Source organism: Stegostoma tigrinum, chromosome 18 (assembly GCF_030684315.1).
Source record: "Stegostoma tigrinum isolate sSteTig4 chromosome 18, sSteTig4.hap1, whole genome shotgun sequence".
Classification (NCBI taxonomy): domain Eukaryota; kingdom Metazoa; phylum Chordata; class Chondrichthyes; order Orectolobiformes; family Stegostomatidae; genus Stegostoma; species Stegostoma tigrinum.
In genome coordinates this window covers 268992-292569 of record NC_081371.1, presented here as the reverse complement: position 1 = coordinate 292569, position 23578 = coordinate 268992, and the positions used below count along the sequence as shown (strand labels likewise).

Sequence of the window (23578 nt, the reverse complement as noted above, 5' to 3'; positions counted from 1 at the left end):
GAGATCAAATATTAAGGAAAAATATACAGTTAGTACGACATAGGAACAGAAATAAGAACATTTGGCCCATTTGCCATTCAATCACAGTTGATAAGTTTCTCATCCCACCTTCTCTCTGTAATCCTTGATTCTCTTGGCAATCAAGAACTACCTATCTCTGTCTTAAACATACTCCAAAGATCTTGTCTCCACATCTTTCTATGGCAATGAATTCCATAGATTCACCACTGTCTGGTAGCAGACGTTTGTCCTTATCTCCATTCTAAAGGATCTTCCCTTTACTCTATGGCTATGTCCTTGGGTCCTAGTCTCTCCTGCCAATGGAAATATCTTGCCAAAGTCCAGCTGGTTCATGCTGTTCAGCATTCTGTAAGTTTTAATTAGATCCTCGCTCATCCTTCTAACCTCCATTGAGTATAGACCCAGAGTCCTCAAATGTTCCTCACATGTTAAGCCTTTCATTCCTGGGATCATTCTCATGAACCTTCTCTGGACCTGCTCCAGGGCCAGTACATCCTTCCTGAGGAATAGGGCCCAAAATTGCTCACAATAAGCTAAGTGTGATCTAACCAGAGCTTTACAGAGCCTCAAAAATGCATCCTCTTGAAATAAATGCCAATATTGTATTTGCCTTCCCAAATATCAACTCAACCTGCAAGTTTACCTTAAGGGAATCTTTGGGCTCGGACTCCCAAGCACTTCAGATTTCTGAATTTTCTCCCCATGTACAAAATAGTCTATGACTCTGTTCATCCGACCAAAGTGCATGACTTCCCACCTTCTTAACCTATCTTCTTTCTTAACCTTTCTTAACTTTCTTAACCTTCTGCAGTATCCCTGCCTCCTCAATACTACGTGTACCACCACTATCTTTGTATTATCTGCAAACTTAGCTAGAACATCATCAGTTCCTTCATCTAGATCATTAACATAAAAAGTGAAAAGTTGTGGTGCCAACACTAAGTCTTATAGAACACCACTTGTCACCAGCAGCCATCCTGAGAAAGACCCTTTATCCCCACTCTCTGCTTTCTGCCAGACAGCCAATCTTGTATCCACACTTGTACCTTTCCTCTAACACCATGGGCCCTTATCTTACTCAGCAGCCTCCTGTGTGGCAGCTTCTCAAAGGCCTTCTGGAAGTCCAGATTTAAGAGGCATCTGAATGGTGACATGAATAGGGAGGGAATAGAGGAATACAGACTGAATAAAGGCAGAAGATTGGCTTTTAATTTAGGTAGGGCATGATGATTGGCATAGGCTTGGAGGAACAAAGGGACTGTTCCTGTGACGTACTTCTCTTCTGTTCTTTTTGATCCATTTGCTCTCCTTGATCTAAGTTGCTTGTTCTCTCCTCAAAGAATTCTAACATATTTGTTAGGTATGGCCTCCCCTTGATGAAACCATGCTGACTTTGACCTATTTTATCATTCACTTCCAAGCATTCAGAAATCTTGTCCTTCACAAAGGACTCCAAAACCTTACCAACAATGGAGGTCAGGCTAATTGGCCTCTAATTTCCCCTCTTGCGCCTTACTCCCTTCTTAAACTGGTGGCTGGGGGGGTTACATTAGTGATTTTCCAGTCCTCTGGGAATCTCCCTGACCCTCGTGATTCCTGAAAGATTACCACTAACGTCTCATTGATCCCTTCAACGATCTCCTTCAGAACTCTGGTGTGTAGTCCATCTGGATTTATTCACTTCAGACCTTTTGTTTTTCTAGCATCTTCTCCTTGGTGATGGCTGTCATACTCACCTCTGCCTCCTGACTGTTTTGAATTTTTGGGATATTACTGTGATGACTGATGTAAAGTACTTATTCAGTTCCTCAGCAATTTCTTTGTTCCCCATTACTAGATCTCCAGTGTAATTTTCCAGCAGCCCAACTTCTACTTTTGCATCTCCTTTGCCCTTTAAAAATCTGAAGAAATGCTTGCTATCTTCTTTCTTATAATGAGCTGGCTTACCCTCATAGTTAATCTTCCCCCTCCTTATTTCTTTTCTCCTTGTTCTTTGTAGGCTTCCCACTGTCCTTTGCAGCATTATATGCTTTCACTTTTGCTTTTATGCTGACCCTGATTTCCATCATTAGCCATGGTTGCTTCATCTTCCCTTTAGCATGTTCTTTTTCCAAGGGTTGAATTTTTGCTGCGTCTCCTGAATTACTCCCAGAAACTCCCACCATTGCTGTTCCCCTGTCTTTCCTGCTAGGCTCCTCTCCCAATCAATTCTGTTCACCTCCTCCCTCAAGCCTCTGTAGTTGCCTTCATTCAATCATAGTACCATTACATCTGATTCCATCTTCTCCCTCTCAAATTGCAGAATAAATTCTATCATATTATGGTGACTGCCTCCTAAGGGTCCCTTCACCTTCAGCTCCCTTATCGAGTCTGCCAAAATGAAATCCAGAATTGCCTGTTCCCTAGCCAGCTCCACCACAATGTGCTCCAAAAGCAATCTTGTAGACATTTCACAAATTCCTTTTCGAGATCCACCACCAAACTGATTTTCCCAGTCCACCTGCACATTAAAATCCCCTGTGATCACTGTAACCTTGCTTTCTTACATGTTTTTCTATCTCCCGGTGTAATTTATCCCCCAAATCCTGACTACTGTTTAAATGCCTGTACATAATTCCAACTATTTTTTTTATCATTGCGGTTCCTCAACTCCACCCACACAGATTCTACATCATTTGACTCTACTTTGTTTCTTGCTATTGATTTAATTTCATTTCTTACTAATAAGGCAACCCTACCCCTCTCTGCTCACCTGCCTGTCTTTTCAACAGTTCGTACATCCTTAGATATTTTGCTCCCAGTCCCCTTGCAGCCAAGTCTCCGTGATGCCCAGCACATCATACCTGCCAATTCTGATCTGCGCCACAAACTCATTTACCTTATTTTGTGTACTGTATGCATTCAGATCCAACACATTCTGTCCGGTATTGACTGTCTCTCTTCTCATTGTCATAATGGCAGGACCCTGAACAGCAGTGATGTACAGAGGGATCTTGGGGTTCAAGTTCACAGCTCTCTGAAAGTGGCCATGCAGATAGATAGAGTGGTAAAGAAGGCATATCACATGCTTGCTTTGGTGGCCAGGGAACTGAATACGTGAGTCTGGATATCATGTTGCAGCTTTATAATAACCAAGTGCGAAGCTGGATGAACACAGCAGGCCAGGCAGCGTCTCAGGAGCACAAAAGCTGACATTTCGGGCCTAGACCCTTCATCAGAGAGGGGGATGGGGAGAGGGTTCTGGAATAAATAGGGAGAGAGGGGGAGGTGGAATGAAGATGGAGAGAAAAGAAGATAGGTGAAGAGGAGAGTATAGGTGGGGAGGTAGGGAGGGGATAGGTCAGTCCAGGGAAGACGAACAGGTCAAGGAGGCAGGATGAGTTTAGTAGGTAGGAAATGGAGGTGCGGCTTGAGGTGGGAGGAAGGGATAGGTGAGAGGAAGAACAGGTCAGGGAGGTGGGGTCAAGCTGGGCTGGTTTTGGGATGCAGTGGGGGGAGGGGATGAGCTGGGCTGGTTTTGGGATGCAGTGGGGGAAGGGGTGATTTTGAAGCTTGTGAAGTCCAGGGCCCCGGTCGACCTATTGTCTCGGCCTGTCCCTGCCCCACCGAACTGATCTCCACCGATCTGGACTCAATTTTCTCCCCTTTCGTCCAGGAACTCCCTACCTATGTCCGTGACACCACCCACGCCCTCCACCTCCTCCAGAACTTCCAATTCCCTGGCCCCCAACACCTCATTTTCACCATGGACGTCCAGTCCCTATACACCTGCATTCCTCATGCAGATGGCCTCAAGGCCCTCCTCTTCTTCCTGTCCCGCAGGCTCGACCAGTCCCCCTCCACTGACACCCTCATCCGCCTAGCCGAACCTGTCCTCACCCTCAACAACTTCTCTTTTGATTCCTCCCACGTCCTACAGACAAAGTGGGTGGCCATGGGTACCCGCATGGGCCCAAGCTATGCATGCCTCTTTGTAGGTCACGTGGAACAGTCCTTCTTCCGCAGCTACACAGGCCCCAAACCCCACCTCCTCCTCCGTTCCATTGATGACTGTATCAGCGCCGCCTCTTGCTCCCCAGAGGATCTCAAGCAGTTCATCCACTTCACCAACACCTTCCACCCCAACTTTAAGTTCATCCAGGCCATCTCCAACACATCCCTCACCTTCCTGGACCTCTCAGTCTCCATCTCAGGTAACCAGCCAGAAACTGATGTCCATTTCAAGCCCACCAACTCCCACAGTTACCTAGAATACACCTCCTCCCACCCACCCTCCTGCAAAAATTTCATCCCCTATTCCCAATTCCTCCGCCTCCGCCGCATCTGCTCCCACGATGAGGCATTCCACTCCCGCACATCCCAGATGTCCACGTTCTTCAAGGACCGCAACTTTCCCCCCACAGTCATCGAGAATGCCCTTGATCGCGTCTCCCACATTTCCCGCAACACATCCCTCACACCCCTCCCCGGCCACAACCACCCCCAGAGGATCCCCCTCGTTCTCACATACCACCCCACCAACCGCCGGATACAACGCATCATCCTCCGACACTTCCACCATCTACAATCCGACCCCACCAACCAAGACATTTTTCCATCCCCACCCTTGTCTGCCTTCTGGAGAGACCACTCTCTCCATGACTCCCTTGTCCGCTCCACACTCCCCTCCAACCCCACCACACCCGACACCTTCCACTGCAACTGCAGGAAGTACTACACTTGCCCGCACACCTCCTCCCTCACCCCTATCCCAGGCCCCAAGACGACTTTCCATATTAAGCAGGTGTTCACCTGCACATCTGCCAATGTGGTATACTGTATCCACTGTACCTGGTGTGGCTTCCTCTACATTCGGGAAACCAAGCCGATGCTTAGGGATCGCTTTTCAGAACAGCTCCGCTCGGTTTGCAATAAACAACTGCACCTCCCAGTCGCGAACCATTTTTACTCCCCCTCCCATTCCTCAGACGACATGTCCATCATGGGCCTCCTGCACTGCCACAATGATGGCACCCGAAGGTTGCAGGAACAGCAACTCATATTCCGCTTGGGAACCCTGCAGCCCAATGGTATCAATGTGGACTTCATAAGATTCAAGATCTCCCCGTCCCCCACTGCATCCCAAAACCAGCCCAGCTTGTCCCCGCCTCCCTAACCTGTTCTTCCTCTCTCCTATTCCTTCCTCCCACCTCAAGCCGCACCTGCATTGCCTACCTACTAATCTCATCCCGCCTCCTTGACCTGTCCATCTTCCCTGGACTGTCCTATCCCCTCCCTACCTCCCCACCTCTTCTCTCCTCTCCACCTATCTTCTTTTCTCTCCATCTTCAGTCTGCCTCCCCCTCTCTCCCTATTTATTCCAGAACCCTCTCCGATGAAGGCTCTAGGCCCAAAATGTCAGCTTTTGTGCTCCTGAGATGCTGCCTGGCCTGCTGTGTTCATCCAGCTTCACACTGGTTATCTTGGATTCTCCAGCATCTGCAGTTCCCATTATCTCTGATTGCAGCTTTATAATACTTTGGTTAAGCCACACTTAGAGTATTGCATTCAATTCTGATTGCTACATTACAGGAAGGATGTGGAGGCTTTGGACAGGGTGCAGAAGAGGTTTACCAGGATCCTGCCTCGATTAAAGGGTCTGAGTTATCAGGAGAGGCTGGAAAAACTTGGGTTGTTTTCTCCGGAGTGGCAGAGGTTGAGGGGAGACTTGATAGCAGTCTATAAATAAGAGATGCATAGATAGTGTTGACAAGCAGAATCTTTTTCCCAGAATTGAAATGTCTAATACAGGGGGCATGCGTTTAAGGTGAGGGGGGAAGTTCAAAGGATACATGAGTGGCACATTTTTTACACAAAGTGTGTTGGAAGTTTGGAATGCATTGCTCGGTGTGGTGGTTGAGGCAGATATGATAGGGGCATTTAAGGGACTTTTAGATAAACAACAAATGGATGGATACAGACAAAAGGTAGACAGAAGGGATTAGTTTAATTTGTTGTCTTATGGGGCACAATATCATAGGCTGAAGGACCTGTTCACGTACTAAATAATTCCATGTTGCAGTCTACATGGACTTCATGAAGTTGGTTGGGTTCAGTTGATGGCATAGTTTGTGATGCACAGGAACGTTAATCATGTAGGTTCAATTCCTGTATTGGTTGAGGTCAACATGAAGATCATTTCTTTTCAAGCTCACCCTTCCCAGAATGTCATGACCTTCAGATTAAACTCACCACCAGTTGTCTCTCTCTAAAGACACAGCAGCCCTATGGGACTATAGTGACTTTGCCTTTACCCATATGGGCTTTAGTAACTTTTGGCAAGGTCTCTCATGTCAGAGCGGTTAACGATCTACAAGCCCATGGGATCCAGGGGAATTTGGCAATTTGAATCCAAAACTGGCTTAGTGGCAGGAAGCAGAGAATACTGGTTGAAGGGTATTTTTGTGACTGGAAACCTTTGTCCAGTAGCATATCACAGGGTCTGGTGCTGGGTCCCTTGCTGTCTACCATGCACATTAATGATCTAGGCCTGAACAAAGAAGGTATGATCAGTATGTTTGTAGATGACATGAAAATTGATGAACGTTGTAAGTAGCAAGGAAGAAAGACTGAGACAACAGAATGATATAGATAGACTGAACTGTGGCAAGTTAAGTTTAATCGAGAAAAGTGTGAGGTGATGCATTTTGGAAAGCAAAGCATGGAGAATGGTAGGATTATAGGACGTACGGAGGATCAGAGTTATCTTGCTGTGGATGTCCATTGATCCTTGAAGGTAACTGGGCAGGTTGATAAGATGGTGAAGAAGGCATATGGAATATTTGCCTTTATTAGCCAAACTAATGAATACAAGAGCAAGGAGGTGTACTGAAACTGTATTTAATATTATTTCAGCAACAGCTGGAGTACTATGTGCAGTTCTGGTCATCATATTATGGGAAGCACAGGTTTGAACCGGTTGTACTGAAGAAGTCATGCCAGACTCAGAATGTTAATTCTCTCGTTTTCTCCACAGATGCTGTCAGAGTTGTTGAGTTTATCCAACATTCTCTCTTTTTTTTTAAGATTTACAGCATACACTGTATCTTGCCTATATTTTCCATGCTGTACCCTGGCCTTGGCCAATTCAGATATAGGGCAGCACGGTGGCTCAGTGGTTAGTACTGCAGCTTCACAGCGCCAGTGATCTGGGTTCGATTCCAGCCTTGGGCGACTGTCTGTGTGGAGTTTGTACATTCTCCCTGTGTCTGCGCGGGTTTCCTCCAGGTGCTCCAGTTTCCTCCCAGTCCAAAGATGTGCAGTCTAGGTGGATCGGCCATGCTAAATTTCCTGTAGTGTTCACGGGTGTGTGGGTTATAGGGGGAAATGGGTCTGGGTGGGATTCTCCAAGGGGCGGTGTGGACTTGTTGGGCCGAAGGGTCTGTTTCCACACTGTAGGGAATCTAATCTAATACAGCAACATCAACATTTTGGTTTGGGACCCTTCATCAAGACTTTATAGGGGTCCTTGTGGTACAGTAGTACTGTCACTACTTCTGGGCTAAAAGGCCTGGGTTCAAGTTGAACCTGCTCCAGATATGTGTAGTAACATATGTGAACAAGTTGTTTGAAAGTATGTGCAGCAGGGATTATCACCAAAATCATTTCCCCAGTCAAAAAGGTACAATACTATGGTCCAAGTGCCTGAAAATAAAATTAGAATGGATGGATAAATTAACATGAACAGCTGAAAATCTGAAACAAAAGCAGAAATTTCAGTTTTGGAAGCATGAGTGGAGAGAAAACAGAACCAATATTTCGGGTCCAGTGACCCTTCTTCACAGCTGATAGTAACTAGGAAATGTGGTATACATGCTGAAGACACAGCGTGGGATGGGGCAGTAAGCAGATAGGTGGAGACAGAGACCAGAGGGAGAGAAACAAATTTAGACAGATAAAGGGATGGATGAAGGAGAAAAATCTGATAATAGGGACCACAAATGGGGGAAATTAATTGACTGTGCTGAAATCCAGCTGTAGTCATGACAGAGGCTGTGGTGTGATTGGTTAAAGAGTTTGGAAGGAGGTGTTCAGGGTTCTAAAATTCTTGAATTTGACTCCTGCAGACTACAGGGTTCCCAAGTGGAAATGACTTGCTGTTCTTCCAGCTTGTGCTGAGACTCGCTGGAACACTGCAGTGAGCCTGAGACAGAAATGTTGACCAGGGAACAGGTGCTGTGTTGAAGTGGCAGGCAACTGGAAGCTTGGTGTCATTTTTACAGACAGTAAAGTGCTTACCCAGTCTGTGTTTCACCTCCCCACAATGTGAGCAGCGAATACAGGCAACTAGATTAGGTAAATTGCATGTAAATCACTACTTCACCTGGAACGTGTGTCTGGAACTTTGGATAGTGAGGAGAGACTAAGTAAACGGGCAAGTGTTGTACCTTCTGTCATTGTATGGGAAGATGTGGGGGTGCAGGAAGGTGTCGGGAATAGAAACTGAACCAAAGTGTCCCAGAGGGAACATTTCCTGTGAAATGCTGACAACAGAGAGGAGACAAATATGTGTCTGGTGGTAGCATCCCACTGGAGGTAGCAGAAATGGTGGCTTACGATCCTTTGGTTGCAGACGCTGGTGGGTGAGGAAAGGAGACCCTTTTAGTGGGAGGAGAGAGTACAGGTGAGGCCAGAAGAGTTGGAAATGAGTTAAACAGGGCTAAGGGCCCTGTTCTCCAACTCTGTTGCGGCTGTTCTGACGATGTCACGTTCTGCAGAGGAACCTCATAATTTTCACATTTTCCCTTAACCAAGAATTCCCAATCACCATGGTTGACAGAGCCCTTAGTCTTGTCCGACACACCTCCCTCCCTTCGTCTTCAGCATTTATGACACCTTTTCCCAGCTTCAAACAGTTCTGAAGAAGGGTCGCTGGACTTGAAATGTTAACTCTGGGAACCATCAATTTAAGTCATCAGTTCAGAAAAGTCTTTATCCAGAAAGTGGTGAGAATGTGGATTTTGGTACCGCGGGAAGAGATTAAAATGAATGATTGGATGTGATGTACGGAAAGCTCGACAAGCACTTGAAGGGGGAAGGATAGCCTTGACTGGAACTGATTGCCCTGTTTTATATATAATCCGAAGGGCTGTAAGAATGGATGTTCGAATAAATTATATACCAACTGTCGACAGGAAATTGGATAAACACTTCAGAAAGTAAAGTCCTAAAGAAAAGGGATTGGATTCGGGTTTGTTCATTGTTTCTCTCTCTACTCACAAGCTACAGCATTTTCTGTTTTCATTCCGGAGCCGAGGACCTTGTGACCTGCTGTCCTCGGAATCTGAGGCTGTGGTCCTCAACCAATCAGAAGGTGGGACCGTGTAATAACAACCAATAGTAATTGATCGGGGGCGTTGGGGCGGGGCCATATCCAATAATACTGCAGCTGCTTTGCCGCGACAGCCAATCACCGGATCGATGAGCCCTGTAAAAACAAGTGTGTGTGAAATCTTGCTTCGCAACCCGCGAGCGGAAGTGGTGCGCGCGCCTGAGGACAGTCGCGCGCTTGCTTTGACCTTTCACCCCCACCCGCCCTCATCCTCAGGGACTGGGCCTAGGTTGCTCTCTCTGTGTGTGAGAGGCTCCCGTCGCTGCAGCGGGCGCCGGGCTCGCACTGAGCTGCAGCAGTCACCGCGTTCCTGGGTGACGCCAAGGCCCAGGCCGCGGTCTGGCGCCGAGGGACCACTCCGGGGTTGGAGCCCGGAGCCCCGGCCTCCCTTTGTCTCGGAGATTGCCTGCCGCTGCTGCCGCCATCATGTGGATATTCTCGGAGTTCATCCCGCCTCCTGAGTGCCCGGTATTCGAGCCGAGCCGGGAAGAGTTCCGGGAGCCGCTCGGGTACATCAACAAGATCCGACCCATCGCTCAGAGGAGCGGCATCTGCAAGATTCGCCCGCCCAAGGTAAATAAAAACCCTGTCTTCCCACCGCGCATCGACAGTAACTCGGGGGGAGGGCTGCGCTCGGCCTGCAACCACTTAAGAGGCCGTCGGCGGGGTAGAAGGACAGATCCCCGTGATGTGGAACCAGGAGGCCGCGATCCAACTTAATGGCGGCCGCCTCCTCTTCACAGACAACAAGGAAAACAACCCCCCCCCCCCCCCCCCCCCCCCGAGGGGTCTAGGCCCGAAACGTCAGCTTTTGTGCTCCTGAGATGCTGCTTGGGCTGCTGTGTTCATCCAGCTTCACACTCTGTTGTCAGGGAATCAAACCCTGATTGCAGCGGGTTCAGGAACGGGTGTAGTCTATCTGGAGAGAAACTGGTGTTGGGCGTCTGCCTAGAGTTTGAGTTCTCAGCCGTGGGTCGAGTCAATTTTTAAACAAAATTAATCAAGTCTACCTCTTCAAGCTGACAGTTTTGCCAACACCCCCGGAGGAAATCTGGCTATTTCTGCTATTCACTTAGGTTTCTCATCAGCACTTTTATTGAGCAGTGATCAGAGTCAGCCACGTTATTGTGGGTCTGGATGATAGTTTCCTTCTCTAAAAGATGTCAGTGAACGAGATGAGTTTATCAGGCAATCTGCAATGGATTTGTGGTCACAATTAGATTTGCAATTCTGGATTTTTTAAATTTCAAATTCCACTTTCTTCTGTGGTGAGATTTAATCAGTCCCCCAGAACCTTGAGGAAATGGTTGGGGGGGGGGGGGTGGTGGGTGGAGAGAGGGGAAGGAGGTCCTGAAATAAATAGGAAGAGAGGTGGAAAGATGACTAGTCTAAAATCACTAGTCAAAATGGTGGGGATGGAGCCAGTAAAGGTGAGTGTAGGTTGGGTGGAGATACCTCAGTCCAGGGAGGACACACCTCAGTCCAGGGAGGACACAGGTCAGAGGGGGTTGGCTGAGGATATGAGGTGGGAGGAAGGACAGTTAGGGAGGCAGGGATAATGTAGGTGGAGGGGAGATTTTGAAGCTTGTGAAGCCCACGTTGATACCATTGGATTGCAGGGTTCCCAAGTGGTCCTTGAGAAATGAGGATGTCTGAGATGATTGGGAGTAGAATGCCTCATCCTGGGAGCAGCTGCTGCAGAGAAGGAATAGGGGATGGCATTTTTGCAGGAAGGTGGGTGGGAGGAGGTGTATCCTAGGTAGCTGTGGGAGTCCACCCCCACCCCGTCTCCTACCTGCTAACCTCATCCTGCTCCCTTGACCTGTCTGTCCTCCTGGGATTGACCCAGTTCCCCTCTAACTCTGCACCTACACTCACTTTTTTACTGGCTCCATTCCCACCACTCTGACCTGTCTGACTCCTCTCCACCTATCTTCTCTTCTATCCACCTCCTCCCCTCCCTAGTTATTTCAGAACCCCCCTCCCCACTTCTGAAGTAGTGTCTAGGCCTGAAACATCAGCTTTCCTGAATTTATGATGCTGCGTGGCCTGCTGTGCTCGTCTAGCACTACACCTTTCTATAGAACAATACAGCACAGAACAGGCCGTTCAGCCCTAAGTGTTGTGCTGACCTGTGAACTAATCCAAGCCCATCCCCTACACTAGCCCATTGTCATCCATATGCTGATCCAAGGACTGTTTAAATGCCCCTAATGTGGCTGAGTTAACTACGTTATCTTGGATTCTGCTGTTCCTACTGTCTCTGAAACAATCCTGTGGAACATTACCTGGGTCTCTGGATTAACAGCCCAATGATATTACTAGTAGGCTACCACCTCCCCAATAATTCCACTTTTTTATCATTAACCCTGATTGTTCTGTTTCTAATGTTTATCCAGTTGTCTTAGAAAGTTATTTCTTTCTGCTACCCCTGAATAAGAACCAGTCCTTTCCAGTTTACCATCATTTGGTGTAAGAAAAAATCTTTCCACTGGTTCTTACGTGGGATTCTTTAAGCCTGGCATCTTGGTTGCTGATACTGCTGCCATTGAAATGGAAATAGTTTAGCCTTTGTTATGCAACCTCAGTTTTATCACCCTAGTTAAATTGTCCCCTAAACTCTGCTTCAAAGGCTACAAAGCTTCTTATTTCTCTACATAAACTGAAGTCCTTCGTGATGTTCCTGGAAAAACCCTTGATTCATTTTATTTAGTCACTGGATGAGGGTGTCACTAATCAGGCAGCACTTATTGCCCAAGGGCAGTTGAGTCAACCACATTGCTGTGGGTCTGGAGTCACATGTTGGCCAGACCTGGAAAGGATGGCATAAGTGAACCTGTTAGTTTTTTCTGACAATTGGCAATGGGTTCATGATCATCATTTAGATTCTTAATTCCAGATATTTTATTGAATTTAAACCTTCCCCCCCCCCTTCCCTGCAGAAGGCTTGATTTGTTGATGATAGGGACCTGCTTTATTTATTTACTTTATCACTTGAAGTCTGCATTATTAACTCAGTGTTTGACATCTGTAACTTTCTTTGGTGATCAGCTGGCTTGTTGAAATGTTGCAGTAGATATGGTGAGGGTATTGTGCTGTAAGACAGGGAGTTCCAGAAATAGATTGGTTGTATTTACAGGACACAAGTATGTGTCTTAGAGACTGACTGGTAGCATTGGACTTGTGCACTGTTCTTTCCTGCTGTTGGAGTTGCAGGATTGAAGGAAGCCTTGGCAAGTTGTCCTGTGATTTGTAACTAAATGTCTTTACTTTTTGCACTTTGCCTCCTGTAAAGCTGAGGGAATGTTTTTATTGTCTTAATTTTTCATCCACTCTATAAAATGGGGTGGGATGTTGGGATTTATCTTTGTAGATCAGAAACTTGAAGCAAGAAGCCATGTAAAACAGACCCAGCTGATTTTTCACCTGCTCATGCCTTGAGTGAAGCAATGCATCCCACTGGTCTGGGGACTGAACTCATCACGTGGGTGAATATAATCTGGAAAGGAAGTCATTCAGTCTAGTTCTGTTTTCTAGTGCTTGACCCTTTGGCTGGGGTTGCAGTGCTTCAGGTGTTGATTTGGCATTGAGGGCCTCTGTCCTAACCAGATTTCAGGTGCAGAGCTGTAGATCCCTTTATCCTTCTAAACCAGTTACTTTGTGAAATCTTTCTTCCTTCTTCCCCCCCCCCCAACCTTTCTAGTGTTATTGAGCCTTCAAATCAAGGAACAGTGCCTTTTTCTTTAGTGTCCTTGGATTTTGTAACTTTTTGATTATGCCAAATGGCGAACATCTCTTCCATTTGAGATATAGGTGACATTTGACTGGGCTAGCATTTATTGCTCATCCCTAGTTCCCCTTTAGAAGTTACCACCCTGACTCACTGCAGTCCTTGTGCTGTAAATTGACCATGATGCCATTAAGTAGCAGAGTCAGGATTTTGACCCAATATCAGTAAAGGAATGGCAATATTTCCAAATTGGGAAAGTGAGTGGCTTGGGAGGGAATCTTGCAGATGGTGTTTCCCAAATGTCTGCTGCCCTTGTCCCTCCTGGAGGGAAGCAGTCATGGGTTTAAGGGGCTGTCTAAGATCTTTGGTGAATTCATCGCAGTCCTGACTTGTTCTTTTGTAGATGGTGGACAGGCTTTGGAGTCAGTCTCTGGCCTGTTATAGCCAATATTTGTATGGCTAATTCACTTTTTATGGTCAAATGAGAACCCCCCCATGATGTTGATAGGGGAGTTAGAGATGGGGAAATCAGTATAGTTTTGTCCTGATTCCCATTGGACTCCAGCTTTGCTAGGACTCAGTGATACTGCATTGTGTCAAATGTGGTTTTGATGTCAAGGGCTGTCACTGTCTTCCCTTCAGCCAGAATGAATGATGACTTTATGGATTTGAGAACCTCACAACAAACTGATCAGCTTCTCCCTAGATTAGGAGAAGCTGTTAAGCTTGTATGAGGACCTGAAAATGGAGTTGGGATAGGAGGATGCAGAAAGAGGTTGCTCCTTGATGGTTCTACTGGTTTCAAACAATATAGTTTGAAGAGGCATTTTAAAATGCTTAGTGCAGGCCGCTGACCAATTATGCAGAGCCATTTCTAGAAAAGTCAGTCATGGCAGGTACAAATGTAGAGAAGTGTTTCATTGAAAGCAGTTGACTTGGAAAAATATGCAAGCTAGAACATCTGTCATTTTCTAAAAACAATTTGAATGTGAATATGGGAGTCAAGGTTAGTAAGCTTGCAGGTGACAATGGTGCTGTGAACACCAAGTTATCTGAGCACAATGAGACCTTGATCAGATGCTAAATGGGATGAAGAGTGGCAGGTGAAATTTTAATTTAAATGAGGTGCTGCAATTTGGTAGGGGTAAATCCCAGGGCATGACTTAATGGTAGGTTGTGTTAGCGAACAAGACCTTGGGTTCTAGTTCATAGTTCCTCAGACCAGGGTCACAGGTAGACATCTGAGCATTGACCGTAGGAGTTGGGAGGTCATGCTGCAACTGTTCAAGACATTTGGCTAGGTTGCCTTTGGAATGTTGTATTCAGTTTTGATTACCAACTTTTTCTGTTTTTAAAGAAGTCTCTACAGCCTTCTTATAGGATAGCAAAGATTTTTGCCATGATTGGAGGGTTTGAGTTGTAGGGACCAGCTGAATAGGTTGGGGCTATTTTTCATCCAGTGCTGAACACTGATGGGTGACCTTTATAGAAGCTTATAGGATCATGAGGGACATGGCTAGGCTGAATAAACAAGCATGTTTGCCAAGCTATGGGAGTCCAAAACTAGAGGGCATAGGTTTAAAGTGAGACATGACTTTAAAGGGACCTGAGGTCCAACTTTTAACATTGAGGGTGCTATGTTATGTAATAAGCTGCCAGATTACATTTGCAAAAGGTATGGGAATGGGTCTGAATCTTGGTGAGTGGGGCTACAGTAATGTAGAATATCTGCTCAGCATGGATGAGCTGGACTGAAATCTTTGTGCCGTACATCTGACTCTTAAATGAAGACTGCTGGACTTTAAGACCTCAAAAGGATTGATTCCTTCTAGGAGAAGTATTAATTACCATATCTCAAGCAAAAACAAATGTGTGGAGAAACCCAGCAGGTCTGCCAGCATCTGTGGAGAGATAATGTTTTGGGTGCAGTGACCCTTCTCTAGGACTGAGGCACAGCCTAAAGATTTGGTGTTTATGCTGAAGACTCGGGCAGAATGACATGAGGGTTAGGAAGAAGTTGAGCCCAAAGACAGGCCCCTGCCATATGATAAGCGTATGGGAATGGTGGAAGAAGGTGCTCAGGCCCTTGAACTGTTGAGTCCAAATGGTTGTAGGCTCCCTGATTTGAACAGCAGTGGAGCTTGGTGGACTTGGTTTAGTTGTGGTGCACCTGAGTCACTCTTGATAATCTGTCACTTGGAGTTCACCAGCCAAAGTATATTTAACTTTGTCAGCAATGTCTCTTGCAAGCAGCATTTGACATGAATAGTCTTTTAAAACTTGGTGGTGGTGAAATAATCTGGCAAGAGGTTTTTGAGGTGCAAACAAGACTTGATGGGGTCCAGAGTTCTGTTGAATATTTAGGGCATGCCATGTCTAAGACAACCATGATACTGTTCTAAACTTGTGCTAATACCATCTGTCTGCATCTGGGTCATATTCCTCTCTCCCTTGACTGCTTATGTACTTGTCTGATTCTTTAAACTTTGTATCCATTTTTGCTACTTTCCCTGAGTGTTTCAGGCACCAAAGACCTGATTTTGCTTTGAAACAAAACACCCCATGCCCCTTGATCTCCTTTCTTAAACTTTCTCTCTACCTTCCCTCTAAGATCAGAAGTGGTGATGCACAGTGGTTGGTGTACAAGCCTCAGGACTCGTGAGATGCTGAAGTAGTTGATATTCAAATAGATTTGGACAACATCTAGACAACATGGCAAGTAACATTCAAGCCACAAAATGCCAGGCAATTTGAGCACTGCCCCTTGACATTGAATGGTGTTACATCACAAGCCAGGAGTGTGATAGAATACTCTCCATGTCTGTAGATGTTTTTGGAGCTGCACCCATCCTGTGTTGACACCATCCAGGGCAGGGCAGTCAATTTGAAGTGGTTTCATTCATCAAGCAGCCGCTCTTTCTCTCTTTCAACCAAACCCTCACAAACCACAACCAAAACCACAGAACACACTGCTGCTCCTGAGTGTCAATCCACAAGGCACACTACCAAAATTCAATAAAGATCCTCAGTCTTCCAAATATTCCACTTTCCAATTAGAATAATGGCAGCAGATACATGGGCACACCACCACCAGGTTCTTTCCTTCTCTTTCTGCAGCAGCACCCCCCCCCCCCCCAAACTAATCATCATCCTGACTTGCAAATATTGCCATGGCCTTCACTGTCACTTGGTCAAAATTGTGCAATTCCTTCTGCATGGACACTGGATCTATTTATAGTAGACAGGTTGAAGTAGCCCAAGAAGACAGCTCACCAAATTCTCAAGGGTGACAAGGGACAAGCAAAGGAATACTTGACACTTAAGCATTTGGATGAGCATTTAAATTGCCAGGGGTAGTGGGCTGTGGGCCAGGTGCAGGCAAATGGATTAGTATAGTTTAGTGTGAGCTGAAACCACTTGTTTCTATGCTGTAGACTCTCATGAGGAGGGAGCTTGTGCTGGAGCTGTACAGAACTTAGGTTAATTCTTAATCTGGGTACTATGTGCAGTTTGGTTGCCACACTATCAGAAAGATATGATTTGCATTGCAGGAGGTGCTGAGATGCAACATCAGGATGTTGCTTGGGATGGAGCAGTTAATGGAAAAAAGGCTGTTAAGCTCAGGTTGCTTTTCCTGGGCTCTCTGCCTGCCCACCACACCACCTCAGATCTGGGGTGTATAGAATTGAGGGTATGGGCAAATCAAAGTGCTTCTCCCTTAGTTGAAGGGTGGAAAAAATGCCAACTAGAGTTTTCATCTGAAAGGTATAGACTAAATGGAATTTTTAAATGAGGACAGTTTTTATAGGCCCTGTGACTTTATTTGATGTGATGAACCTAGACAGTGGATTGAAGTGTCATTGTGGGAGTGTTTTACAGTGTAAACTGTTGGATTTGGGTCCAAGGACAAAGATGGGCCTGAAATCCTAGATCAAAACTGTGGGATGGCTGATTAGCTAAATCAAATCTGATCTCATTAAAAAGTAGACTGGAGCACATATTTCCAAGTAGATTTTTCTCAACTGCCATGTGCATTCAAGATGGAAATGGAAGTACAGAGTTAGCATCTTTCAAGAGGGGTGAAGGGTGTTACCAACAAATCTGGAGCCTGGATGAGGGACATGAGTTCTGAAGAAGGGTGACTCGGGCTAGAACTGAAACTCAACAGATCTGGCAGCATGACAGTTTATTTCCAGCTTTTAAGTTTGAGGGACAGAAGATTGGATAAGAGGGAGCCTAATGGCAGATACTGAGGGCTGAAGACAGAAGCCCTTGGAATATGAAATGTGCAACTGCAAACTTCAAAAGGAAGTCAGGAGAGCAGAAAAGGAGCGTGAGGGGATACTGGTACATAGAAAGGAAAAGTCAAATGTACTTAGGAGTACAATAAATCCCTTGTATCCACAAAATTGTGAATTGCAAACTTGTCTGTCTTAAAGCAAATGTCAACATTTGCAGGCAAAAATCACATCTGGTTTGAACTCTTTTTAAATGAGTGCCACCTATTAATTTTGAGTTCTTAACAATGAAGCACTTGTGGACATGGAGAAATTACTGTATGCAAGGATGAAAAGATAATGCAAAGAGTGGGGCCCATTACTAAGCACAGTAATTAATGCATAGACAAAGGCTGTGGTTCATGTTCTAACTGAATATATTGTCATTCCTCACTGAGAGGAATCATTATGGGTTTAGGAAGTCAGGGAGAAGATCTATAATGCAATTTAAGAAATTAGCATTGATAGGTGGTTGAGTGGTCTAGCAGGCTTAAATGTAGGTAAATCACCAGGGCCAAATTGAGTGAGGAAAGTGTTGAAATGCATTCACAATGTAGCTCCTCTCTGGCTGCAGGAGTGGTGCTGGAGGACAGGAAGACAGCCTGTGCAGGTACCATTAGTCAAGAAGAAAGCAAAACCAAATCAGGAAGCTACAAGCCAGTTAGCCTAGCATCAAAGGTTGCTTGGCTGCAGCTAGAATTTCATGTGCCGTTCTGCAATCAATATTGAGGCACGTGGTAGTGCAAGACGGGATGCAGAGGAGCTGGCCCAGGATGTTACCTGGTTGGAGAATTTATGAAAAAGTTGGATAGACTGGGATTGTTCTGAGAATAAGGTGAGGTTGTCTTGAGAAGGCTGAAAATGCTAACCCCAGTGTTACTGGGGTTTGAAGGAATGAGGACTTGATCAAAGCAAGGCATCCTGTGGCAAAAATGTCTCAATCTAGAATTAGGGTCACTCATTTGAAATGAAGGATCACTCATTTTAAAAATAGACAAAAAAATCTCTTCTTTCAGAGGGTTGTCATTGGGATTCTCTCTCAAAGGTAGCTGAAGCAGCATCCAGTAGGTAATCTTTGAAGCAAAGGGTGATGAAAGACTATCTGGCATAGATGAAATGGGGATTTGAAATGGTCTGATCAGCTATTTCTTTCCTGAAAGGAAGAGCACTTGAAAAAGCCTTAATATTCTGGTCCTGCTCTTAATTCACTTATTGAAGACATTCCTTAAGATGAAAGCTTTCAATTTCTTTATCTTTTTCAGGACTGGCAGCCACCATTTGCCTGTGAGGTGAAGAACTTTCACTTTACACCAAGAATACAGCGACTCAATGAGCTTGAGGTGAGAATTGAACTGTTCAAGTCTAACTCAGCAGTTTTAGTATTACAAAAGCAAAGTTTTGTAGATGTTGTGAATACTTATGCAGGTGAAGCAACATCTGTGGAGAGGAGTTTGTGCTGTAGTCTGCTTTTCACTGGAGCGTTGAGCAAAAGGAAAGGAGGCAGAAGGGACTAGGCAGGTAATTGGGATGAGAGTACATCTGGGGACAGGGAGTACAGAAGGAGATTCCAGTGAACATGCTAGGGTTGCATAGCTGGGTGGGGATACAAGGCAGCAGATGTGGTGAGATAACAAGGTGTAAGAGCTGGATGAACACAAGCCAAGCAGCATCAGGAGCAGGAAGGCTAATGTTTCAGACTTTAACCACCTTCTGAAAACTTTCCAGAAATTCAGCCCTGACGAATTTACCTTCTATTTCTAAACATGTGGTGGGAATGTGTTTCATGACAGGCTAACAGATGAGGATGGGAGGGGGCTGAAAGTAATGGAGATGCTTAAGGGATGTGGAGGAGGAAGGGGCAAATTTTAGGCAGCCTTAACTAATTTCTGCAGTGCATCCTGTAGATGGAATACTGCCACTGAGCATCTATGATGGATGAAGTGAATATTTCTTGGTATATGCCAGTCAAGTGGGTTGTTTTGATTTTGGTGTCAGGTCTCAAGTGTTGGCAACTGCAGTCATCCACACTCCTGACCTCAATTGTTGGCAAGCTTTGGGTTAGGGAGGTAAGTTACTTGTTGCAGTATTACTACAGCTATTTGATTCCAAGAATTTATTCATGTTACGATCTATATTGGTAGCTCCATTTCTGGTTAATAACTCTCAGATGGTGGTTAGGGGGATTTGAAATGTTAGTACCACTGATTGTCCTGTTGGATATTTGTTTCACTTTGATAACGCACAATGTCTGGCACTTGTGCACTGTGGACACTACTCACCACTTCCCAGCCAAAGCTGGGATTAATGGGAACTGATGTGCTGGAGTGCATTGGTTAGAGGTGATTTTGATTTGGGAGTTGTGGTGTAGTGAATTAGGAAGCAGTGACTTGGAGTGATGTAGAATGAGTTGGATATCTTGACAAGGTCAGTGAAGTACTGACCTACCACTGTATCAAGCTACCAGCAATTTGGAGACAACTGCTAGAACTTCTCCAGGTAAGAAAAGCAACTTTCACAAGTTACACATTTTCCTGATGCACCTTGCTGCATTGGACCTGATTGTCCTCAGCATCTGAAATGTGAATGGTGCTATATGTTGTGCAAGCATTAGCAAATGTCCCCACTTGCACCTCTCTTGCAGTGGAGGCAAGGCCATTGGAGCAGCTGAAGATGGTTGGCCCAGAGCATAAGTGGTTGTAGTGCAAAGCTAGTATCCCTGCCTTTGAGCCAAGAGGCCTAGGTTTCAGATGTACCTGCTGTACTAATGTATATTTAATGTCCCTGAAGTACAGGAATGAGGGGGGTGTGATTGATGGTAGTTGCAGGGAGGAAGATAAAATGAAGTTAGTCATGTAGATGGTAGACTGCCACAAGGTAGGGAAGTAGATAAATCATGCTGGAGTATTCATGGCAATCCCCATCTCAAACCAGTATACGGATTTGGAAAATGTAGGGGTGATGGACTGTCAGGGGAGTGCAGGACTGATAGTCTCTTTAACTGAAATGTGGCTCTTGTGTAACAATTGGTATGCCAGGTTCCAAATGATGGGCGAATCTCTAGTCAGAGACACAACTTGCTGTCAGGTCCAGAAGTGTCTCAATGGTATGTTGCCTCCCCAGAGCCAGGTTCAAGGATACTTCAGAGTACAGAATATCCTCAAAGGGGAGTGGGACCAGCAGGAGTAGTCGTACACATTGGAACACATGACGTGGACTTCCTTTCATTTCTGAGGAGAGAATGTAGGCTATTATGCAGGAATTTAGAAAGCAGGCCCTTGAGGCCAGAAACATCTGGATTATTCCTGGTACTAATGAGCTAGTGAAGGTAGGAGTAGGAGAATGAAGTGGATGAATGCATGGCTGAGGAGCTGGTGTGGCAGAGAAGAAATCACTTTTTAAAATCTTTAGAATCTCCCCTTGTGGGATAGAAGTGGTGTGTAAAAGGACAAATTGTACACGAATTGGCAGGGAGATTTGCCAAAGCTGATCAGGAGGATTGTAACTAGTTGAAGGAAGAGGGGCCCAGGGACATAATGAGGAAAGATCAGTTTAAGACTAGTACAGTTGGGAAAAGGAGTAAGTCAATAGGTGGGTTAGGCATGAACAAAGTAGAAAATGAGGTAAGACTGATGGATTGAATGCATTTATTTCAAAGCAAGAGGCTTAACTAGTAAGGCAGATGAACATGGGCATGGTTCAAAATGTGATTTGGGATACAAAATCAATTAGATGTAGTTCAGAGATGGACAGGACTGGCACTTCCTTCCAGAGTGTAGATCCTACAGGATGGATAGAAAGGGTGGGTAGTGGGTAAGAAGTGTTGACTTTGATAGACATTAACATTATTGCTGTACTTGGATATTCTTGGGAATATGTCCAAGGAAGTTAATTAGGTGGAACTGAGAAATAAGGGATGATCGCCTTTTAGGTGTCTTGTCATACAATCCCAATAGTTAGCAGGAAATTGAGAAACAAACTTGTAAGGAAATTTCATCTGTATGATTAATGGGGTGGCTATGGCAGGGGATTTTAACTTTCCAAACAGACTGGGACTACCATGTTAGGGGCTTGATTGGAGAGGAATTTAAATGCACAAGAAAATTTTCTAATGTATGTGGCTCTATCTACTAGAGAGATTAGAACTTGACCTACTGTTGGGACAAATAAGGCAGGGTGGGTGTCTGAGGTCAGTGCAGAGCACTTTGGGGCCAATAACCATAGTTCTAACAGTTTTTAAAATAGTGATTGGAAAAAGATAGATTAGACTAAACGTTTTAAATTGGAAGGCCAATGAGTTTTGAGAAGACTTGTAGCTCAGGCTGAGGTTCGGGATGAGAGTTTGCTCGCTGAGCTGGAAGGTTTGTTTCCAGACATTTCAAGCTAGCCACCAGGATACACTAACATCAACTAGCCACAAAAACGACATGACCCACTATATTCATATCCTTACATACAGATGAGGAAGGACACCACTTTGATTGGGACAACACATCCGTCCTAGGACAAGCCAAACCGAGGCCTGCACGAGAATTCTTAGAAGCATGGCATTCCAACTGGAACTCCATCAACAAACACATTGATTTGGAGCCTATCTACCATCCCCTGAAGAAAAAACAGGAAATGCCATCAATGTAGGAAATGACATCATCAACCCAAGGCAACCTAACCAGATAAATAGAAAGTGGGACATAACACCAGTGCTTCGTCAGAGGCTCACTGATGTTACCTAGAATGGTGACGAAACGTCTGAAAATAAACCTTCCAACTCAGCGAGCAAACACTCTCATACTGTCAAAATTGGCCTTCCAGGATTAGGCAAAATTTTGACAAGTTGATTTGGGGGTGGATCTTTGCAGATAAAGGATGGCTAGAAAATAGAAGCCTTCAAAAATGAGAACGAGTCCCAAGACACTGCCTTCCTGTTAGGGTGAAGGGTGAGGTTGGTGTAGGATAGCTGGATAAGAGACAATTGAGATTTTGGTCAAGAGTAAGAAAGGAGCATAGGTCAGGCATAGGCAATAGAAATTGAGGGATTACCTACACCCTACTGCCTTTAGACTGAAGTGGGAACTCAAGGGCGAAAAGGGACATGAGATGGTTTTTGGCAAGAAGGGTTAAGGTGAATCCAAAGGGATCCTCAATGTTAAGGATTAAAAGGTAATTAGGGAGGTTAGGGGCCCCTTACAGATCAGCAAGGCAATCAGTGTGGAACTACAGGAGATGGCGAGACTGAGTATTTTGTATCCATGTAAAGAACGTTATGGAAGGTAGAAAACATGGTGACCTTCCAGGGATTTATAAAATCAGAGGGGCATGGATAGGGTAAATAGACAAGGCCTCTGCCTGGAGTGAGGAGCCCAACTATAGGATATACTTAGTGAGGGGAAAGATTTTAAAAGGGACCCAAGGGGCAATGTTTTCATGTAGAAGATGATGCATGTGTGGAATGAGCTGTCAGAGGAAGTGATGGAGACTGGTACATTAAAAGGCATCTGGATGGATATCTGAACAAGGTTTGAGGGATTTGTGGCAAATACTGGGACTAGATTAATTTAGGATATTTGGTTGGCATGTATGAATTGGACCCAAAGGTCTGTTTCTGTGCTGTCTATCTCTTTGATGCTATAGACAGGTTGACTGGATAACAGATTAGAAAAAAAATACCCTGAGTGCTCCAGCTGAGATGTGATGGCTGGAGGTCAGACTATATGCCTAGTCCAGTAAATGTGACGGATACAAAATCAATTAGATGTGGCTCAGGGATGGACAAGACTGCACTCCCTCCCAGGTATAGATCCTACAGGATGAATAGAAAGGGGCTGAGGGTGGGCGAAGTGTTGTCTCACTAGGAAAAGATTTCATGCAGATTTTGCATTACTCCTGAATTGTGTTCAGTTAGATGTGGCCTTGATGTCACACTCCTCACTTTTGGAATTCAACTTTTTTGTCCATGTTTGAATCAAAACTGTATCAGGAACTGAATGGCCCTAGTGGGACTCTTGCTTGGTGACAGTGAGCAGGTTGACTGAGCAAATGCAGTTTGATAACACTGATGCCAAAAGGAAGTTATCAAAGGTGCCTTGTAGCTGGAGAGGCAGCCACAGCCCATTCCATGAGTTCCTCATGCAAAAGAGTCATTGGATTCCACACTAATTCTGTTTCTGTCTCCACAGATGCTGG

The 23578-nt window shown here is 45.2% G+C and overlaps 2 protein-coding genes across 5 annotated transcripts in view; one reads left to right on the top strand and one right to left on the bottom strand.

Moving 5' to 3' along the window:
• ccdc77 (coiled-coil domain containing 77) overlaps positions 1–9713 on the bottom strand; it is a 97140-nt gene extending 87427 nt beyond the window's left edge. The window contains exon 1 of one of the 2 annotated variants that reach the window (XM_048549594.2): positions 9280–9713. The gene's annotated coding sequence lies outside the window, so the exon portion shown is untranslated. The remainder of the gene's footprint in view (positions 1–9279) is intronic. The other variant, XM_048549595.2, reaches the window with a different exon arrangement.
• Positions 9568–23578, top strand: part of kdm5a (lysine demethylase 5A) — a 210290-nt gene continuing 196279 nt past the window's right edge. Inside the window, exons 1-2 of one of the 3 annotated variants that reach the window (XM_059652252.1) lie at positions 9568–9964; positions 18661–18738. In XM_059652252.1, the coding sequence (XP_059508235.1) occupies positions 9818–9964; positions 18661–18738 (225 nt within the window). In that variant the 5' untranslated portion in view covers positions 9568–9817. Of the gene's footprint in view, positions 9965–18660; positions 18739–23578 lie in introns of those variants that run through there. The other 2 variants (XM_048549592.2, XM_048549593.2) reach the window with 2 other exon arrangements.